Here is a 7,711-nt window from a genome sequence, read left to right as displayed (position 1 = left end):
TTTTTTTTCATTTATTACCCTTTAAAAAAATTACTTGAGAGATAGTATGGCAATAATTGGTATATCATGACAAGCAGTGCGTATTTAGAAGACCAGAATGATAGGCATTCCAAGCATGACCCCACTATTACACATTCCTATCTTCAGTGCAGTCACTCAGTTCATGGGTATCAGCATATATAGTTAGTCAGGGTGAGAATCCTACCAACTAACTGCTAGTTTCAACAACCTGCTGATAGTTCTCAGGATCATTGCTTTACCCATCCTGTGCATATAAATGTATGGCTTTGCCCCTGTCGTGTTTCCTAACTTTTCTTCTTGCCCTCTCTTCGTTGTCTAATCCTCAAATTCTTGCTTTCTTTTTAATTGTGTTATACCTTTCTATTTGTATTTCTTCTTTTGAGTTCTTATACTAGGGAGACTATACGATATTTACACATGTGGGTCTGGTTTATTTCACTTATGAGTATACCTTCAAGTGGCATCCACTTAAATATAAATGTTTCAAGTTGGTCATTCTTTATAGCTGAGTAATACTCCATTGTATAAAAATACCACATCTTTTTGAACCATTCCTCATGTGACAGGCATCTTGGTTGTTTCCAAGATTTGGCTATCACAAATTTGCTGCTATAAACATAGATACTCGCATATCACTATGATAGGACGTTTTCAGTTCCTCTGGGAAAATTCCCAGTAGGGGGATAGCTGGCTTGAATAGGATTTCCAGTCCTAGTTTTCTAAGCAGTCTCCACACAGATTTCCATAATGGTTGCACTAGTCTACATTCCCACCAGCAATGGAGAAGTGTTCCCTTTTTCTCACATCTTCCAACACTTGTTGTTGGTTGATTTCTTTGTAATAGCCAATCTTTCTGGGGTGAGATGGTATCTCAGTGTTGTTTTAATTTGCATTTCACAGATGGCTAGTGATGGGGAGCATTTTTTCATATATTTATTCGCTTCTTTAATTTCATCCTCTTGAGAAGTATGTGTTCATCTTGGATGCCCATTTGCCAGCCCTGTATATATTTTTGAAAGTTTCAATTATTCAGTTAATGTAAACAGAATAGAATACTTTAAATAGAATATGTTTGAAATGTATATATGACATGTAATAAGGTACTTTGCAAAATTTTACATGCATGTAAAAGGCTGAATTACATAAATAATTAGTCCTCATCATTTTCATTTCACAGGAAAAATATATTGACAATGATATAGTATCGTGAGTGGTTGATTATGCTAATACATTTGGTTACAGATACCTTGGGATCAAAATGATGTTGATTTAATTCCAGATGGGATCTCTGTACCTGTGGACCAAACTAACAAGTAAGTTTGGAGAACTAGAATGTTTGCTTTGAATATACATAAAATGTTGGTACAATATATTAAAAATGTATTTTAGCTTTTAACATAATGACTTTAGGTTATCTTTTACAAAAAAAAAAAAAAGGTAAAAAAGGATTCAGGATTAACTGTTTTCACTGTCCGGTGCCATTTAAGAACTTAAGAGGACAGCTTTTTAAGAACTTTGGAGGATTCTGGGCAGCCCATGGGATCCTGGTGAATCTGGCCAGCACCCACCACCAACACTGAAGCTTTGCTGAGTATCAGCCAGTCACCAACCCCACCAGTGGTGAGTCCTGCCCTGCTCTTCACTGTAACAGAAACCTGCTGATACACACCTCACCTCTCTCCCACCACTAAGTCTGTGTGATTACTGGAAGCTTCAAAAATGCCAAAACGCAAGAGGAAAAGGCAAGCCATCAAATCAAGAAGAGCAGGGGGTGAAGTATTTCAGGTCCTGAAAGAAAATAACTACCTACCCAGACTGATGTACCCTGCAAAGCTATCTATAAAATCAGTGGTGAAATAAGATCTTTCGATGACAAAGAACAATGGAACAAATTCAGGACAGCAAACCAGCCCTACAAAGAGTACTGACAGATATTCTAAATATTTTCACTATTTAACAAGTATTTTGGAGCCCCTATTATGTATAAGAACCTATCCTAAGTACTGGAAATAGAAGAATAAAAATGATTACATCAGGAATTTAAATTTTGGGGCAATAACAAAATATGTAATAGATATTGTGAAATACAAAGTAACTGTTGAAAGGAAAATTTGAGGGGAGGAATAGGGAAAAGAGAAAAGGGATAAAATGAAAGCAAAGTGTTATAAACAGGAAGCAGAACAAGAGTTGAAAAGAGGAGAAGGGAATGAGGGAAAAGGGAACTAAGATAGATCATGTACAGGTAGAAATTCTTTGTGATGAATGTGATCATCATGAATATCTAAATTGAAGTAAGAGAGCAACCTGAGGTGACCTGTGAAAATGGTTCGCTGCTCTCTCAACCCAGAAAACCCCACAAAATCATGCAAATCAAGAAGTCCAAATCTTCACATTCACTTTAAGAACACGTGTGAAACTGCCCAAGCCATCAAGGATATGCATATCTGAAAGGCCACCAAGTATCTGAAGGATGTCACATTAAAGAAGCAATGTGTGCCATTCCGGCATCACAATGGAGGAGTTTGTCCTTGGTGATGCCCTTCTGCCATTCCACCCTGCCTTGGAGCTAGCCAACTACTGAGTTAAACCTCTACAGACTAGGAGCCATATAAACCTTTCCTCCTTTAACTTTGCGTGTTAGGTAGTTTGTCTTAGCACTGAGAAAAATAACTAATACACCTATGAACACCCTAATCACATTAAATTTCAGTCCTTTTAGTACCTCACACTGGGGTATATCACACTGGGGAACACACAAAACTATATCCAAACTATACCGCTTGCCATGAGGAAATGAAACTCGAAGGAACTTGTAGCCTGTAGTAAAAGTCAGACCTTCCAGAAGTAACTTCTGTGGAGTCACATGTAATGGAAGAAGGAGAGGAACAGAAAAGGAAGAGCCACTTCTTGTTGACACTGAAACCTGATAGGAGTGGTCAGGTGAAGAGGAAATATGGCCTACTTCAGAGAAAAGTAGCATGGTAGAGCTAAAATGAAAAAGAAAAGAGCAAGGCCAGAGAGTAAAATAGGAGGAGGAAGAGCTTGCTGAGACTGGCAGGGTCAGGTCATGGAAGAGTTTTGATCCTTTCCAGGCAGGTAAAAGCCTTTGGGCAGTTGAAAGCCTTTGAAAGATGTTAAGCAAAAGAATGACTAAAAATGGTGTGAAAGCTACATACATTCCACAGAAACTATACTCCATATTTTGAATGTTGATCTTCCCTGGGCTAGCCACGCAGGTACAATGCTGTCTTGTGATGCAGGACCAACAGCACCACGTTGCAGCCACCTGTGAGCCACAGGGTCAGGATGGGAAATGACCAGTACTCTACAGTGAACATGTACACTAAGCAAACATTTGCTCCATGGTATTTTTTAGCTCATGATGGGACTACTGGAATACACCCCAAAAGAAGTTGAGGAGCATGTGTATTCAGATTACTGTTTATAAAATCTGGTTCCAGTGAGGAAAATGAGGTGGGGGGAAGGATTGATTTTTATACTTACATTCTTATAAGTTTCCTTTTTCTAGCTGAACAAGTTTTAATATCCCTGTACCAGTTTATCTGCTATGAAGAAATTTCTAAAAACAGAAAAGTATAGATTATTTTCATCATTAGTAATGTACATCACTGGCTACTTTTTTTTTCATCCCCTCAAGGAAAGACTATGTTTCTAAGTGTATTGACTACGTTTTCAACATCTCCATCAAGGCAGTTTATGAGGAATTTCATAAAGGATTTTATAGAGTCTTTAACCAAAAGATAATTAAATGTTTCCAGCCTAAAGAACTAATGGCAGCAGTAATTGGAAGTACTAATTATGACTGGGAAGACTTTGAAAAGGTAGGCGGTTCCTAAATTGCCTCCTGTTCTTCCCAAAGACTTACCCTATGCCCCTACCCACACACCAAAACAATTTTTCTCCTTTTTCTCCAGAATTCACAGTATGAAGAAGGATACTACATATCACATCCTACTATACAGATGTTTTGGAAGGCTTTCCACAAGTTAACTTTGGATGAAAAGAAAAAATTCCTCTGTAAGTATGGCAGTGCTACATGGCTCTACAGTTATTTATCATATACAAAGGTAAATAGCTGTGAGTGATAGTCTTTCTTTATAGTAGCTCACATGTCTTAAAGGCACAACAAGAAGAAGAACCCAGGTTCGTTGCTCTCTATACCACCATTCTTTCTCTTAAGCTCATTTCCCATTTTCATAAAGTAATAACAAGCATAATGCAGTTTCACTACTGACTAATCGTAGGTCCAGTTTTTAGGTTGTCTTTTCCATATTCCACTTGGTTCCCAAAATAAACTTTATATCATGCTCTTATTTAAGAGAAATTACCCAAGTCCTTTGAGTCTTTATAATACTACACTACTTTATATAAAGTAATAGCAATGACAGATGACGAGGAGGGCGGCAGGAGCAGCAGCAGCAGCAGCAGCAGCAATTATTGTGCCTTTCCCCTATGGCCGGCACTCTACTGACCACTTTGTGTTATCATCTCCCATCACCTTCAGTAACTATCCTATGGGGTAGGTACTATTAGTTCTTCCCCTTTTAATTATAAGGAAACACAGAGTTGGGGCATTTAGTACTTTCTCATGTTCAGACACCTGGTAAGTGTAAGATCCAGAATTTGAAGCCAACAGGGTAAGTCTAAGCCTAGCTCTTAGGTTTTCTTGGTGGCAACACAGCAGTTTCTCTAAGACAGAATTAACTACCTACTTAAATTTGTCCTTACTGCATTTTCAGCTTCTTTCTCTCAGTATTGGAGATTGAATGCAGTATCAGTCTACCATTGCCTCCTCCTTGAGAGAAGGTTTTGTTAAAGTGGCCACACTGGCCTTGAAATTGTGAGCCTCCAGCCTTAGGGTCTTTATTCTTTCAGTGCTTTGTTTTAATGCTTAGTCTTTGTTTTTTTAAGAAAAGGTCTCTATTTAGTGCAAGTTTAGGATGAACATAAGATTTTCCAGCTTCACTCTCCCTAGTGCTAAGATTAAAAACTTGCACCGTACCTATCTTAGCTTTTCTTTTTAAATACATATCTTTCCATTTTTGTTGTTAGTATGTTGGAGGACAATTTAAGCTTTCAGTTTAAAAGCTAATCTTCTCTCCTCAAAAGAATAATTTTTGCTTCAACCCTTTGCTTTAATTGTCTGTACCTTCAAAGAGTTCACTTACATCTTCCAACCTCTGGTTTCTCCCCCTGCCTTGTGGCAACCTAGGCTGAAACCAACATAAGCAAAAACAAATATAATTAAGTTTATTTGGAGTTAATTCAGATGATAATCTGGGAAAATATAAGAATCAAGCAATCTTGAAAATATACTCAAATATTTTACAAAATGATGGCTGTATTTATAACTTTAAAGTGTGAGTGAGTAGGAAATTATGTCACTTGTTAGATGTTAAGGTTGAGGATGGGAAAAGTGAAGCAGTTTTGTAAGTAAGTGAAGAGGGCCAACCCCAGTTTCTGAGTAGTTTGGCAGTAGGGAGATCGCTGTAGAGATCAGCAGAGGTTAACAGTGTGCAAAGGTCAGCTCCAGGGATGGCCATGTATACAGCCCAGTTCAAAAGGTCAGCTGTGGACTGTCGCAGACCTGAGTAACAGTGGCCTCTGCACTCCAGCATAAGTACCCTGAACCAGTGCTATTATTTTGGAGGTTTTATTTGGCCGTTGAAAGCTGGCTCAACTCCTTTTCCAAGGAACAAGCTAGTGGGGCATCTGAGTCTCCCTGACTACCTCAACCTGCCCTCTTACTCCCTACTCCAAGTCTCATCCTCCAGAAAGCTCCCAACCTTCAATCTCCTAGTTGAACTAACTTAAATTTATCTTTTCATGGATGTGATTTACCTCAAATGGACCACAAATTCATGAAGGACAAAAACTGCATGTTCTGATTTTCTTATTTTCTCTTCTTTCTAATTTTCACTGTGTGTCCTGGCAGAATTCACTCTACACAAAGGTGCTCACTAGTGACTTATTAAATTAATGCTATCATTATTGTTTTTGTCTGATATATGTTAACTCAATTTTTATTCTTTTCCAGTATTTCTTACAGGGCGTGATAGATTGCATGTGAGAGGCATCCAGAATAGAGGAATACTATTCCGCTGCCCTGTAACTTTCAGTGAAAAAGATTACCCAACGTCACTGACGTGTCACAGTATTCTGTATCTGCCTCAGTATTCCACAATGGAAAGAATGGAGGACGCTCTGCATGTAGCCATCAACGGTCACAGGGGCTTTGTGTCACACGAGATCCTACTTGGATGATCACTTCCCAGGATCTCAGGGAGGCCTCTGGTGTTCAGTGTATCAGCCTTAGATTTTTCTGTTTCTGCTTGCATCTAATTAGTACAAGATGTTGACAGGTTTTAGTTACCATTTAGACTTGGCAATAATAAAGTTATACATCAAGAATAATATTTATAATGACAAAAATTATTTATAACATTTTTGTATCCCTAACCTTGTTATTAGAATGTTTTTACTGAATTATTTCCTGAACAATAATTTTCATTTAAAAATAGGCAAAATATTTAAAATATCCATGTATTTTTAAAAATAATGTTCATTCCTTTAATAAATTATATGAAGGCCAGCATTATAGCACAACAGACTAAGCACTTGCTTAGGTAAGCTCAGGAGCCAAGGTTTTATCCCTGGCACCAAATGCTGTACAAGACCCAACCCCAGGCGTGCTGAGCCTGTGATGGAGTCCGGGCATGGTGGTGCGCACCTATAATCCCAGTACTAAGGAGGCACAAATAAGGAGGATCACTACGAGTCCTAGCTGTGTAGTGAGACCCTGCACAAAAAAAACCTAAAAAAAAATCTAGTAAATTGTATATATGTCTAAAAGACATACTCAGAAAAAAGTATTTGCTAATTTGAATATTTTCATCAGTGTCAATGTATGTTATATTAAGGCATGTCTTTAGTTCTGATTTAGAAAACTGGCGTTTGAAAAATACAGATATTAAAAGATTTGATTCATTGTAAGTTACATATAATTGATATTTGGTGCTAAGAACCGTTATAAATGCAAATGCCTTTATTTTGGTTAAATACTGAATCCAAGGCTATTTACTTGCAGTTGGAAACATGTTGAAATATTGTTATCTTGTCTTATAGTCTTACTATCTTGGCAATAGAGCAGATTAATAGAGAAATATAATTATACCGGAAATAGGTAGTAAATTTTGTGGTCCAAATCTACCTGATGTTTTTGTTTGTTTGTGATGATAGCATCTCACCATGTTATACACATTTGTGTGGAACTCACTGTGTAGCACAGGCTGACCTCAAATTTGTGATCCTCCTGCCTCAGCCTCTTGAGTGCTGGGATTACAGGCATGGGCCACTACACCTGGATCTTATGTTAAATTTTCAGCTTCGTTATGGAGCTTTGAAAGGATTCCAAACATATACAGTAATTTTCTAAATGAGTGATATCTGTTATGAGCAGAACCTGGAGTGTAAGCACTTGCCCTGTAAAAATGTTCTTTTATACCTTAGTAGATCTCATATATGAGTTATTGACCTCAGCTCCTGGATTCAAATACATACTAAACCCGAGTTTCAGACCCTTTGACAGCTGAGGCAGTGGCAGACCAAATCCGTGTTGGTCACTTCTCCTAAGACCAAGAGCTCTGTTGTTGAATGGCCACTGTGTTAG

General features: G+C 37.9%; 1 protein-coding gene across 1 annotated transcript in view; it reads left to right on the top strand.

Annotated features, from left to right (window-relative positions):
* Positions 1-6,458, top strand: part of LOC101571594 (E3 ISG15--protein ligase HERC5-like) — a 68,554-nt gene extending 62,096 nt beyond the window's left edge. Inside the window, exons 21-24 of the mRNA XM_023706839.1 lie at positions 1,264-1,334; positions 3,680-3,863; positions 3,957-4,059; positions 6,080-6,458. Of these exons, the coding sequence (XP_023562607.1) occupies positions 1,264-1,334; positions 3,680-3,863; positions 3,957-4,059; positions 6,080-6,306 (585 nt within the window). The 3' untranslated portion in view covers positions 6,307-6,458. The remainder of the gene's footprint in view (positions 1-1,263; positions 1,335-3,679; positions 3,864-3,956; positions 4,060-6,079) is intronic.
* Positions 6,459-7,711: the final 1,253 nt, after the last annotated feature.

Source organism: Octodon degus, unplaced genomic scaffold (assembly GCF_000260255.1).
Source record: "Octodon degus isolate 3935 unplaced genomic scaffold, OctDeg1.0 scaffold00272, whole genome shotgun sequence".
In the NCBI taxonomy this organism is placed as follows: domain Eukaryota; kingdom Metazoa; phylum Chordata; class Mammalia; order Rodentia; family Octodontidae; genus Octodon; species Octodon degus.
The sequence above is the reverse complement of the archived record's forward strand: the minus strand, read 5'-3'. Positions and strand labels throughout refer to the sequence as shown.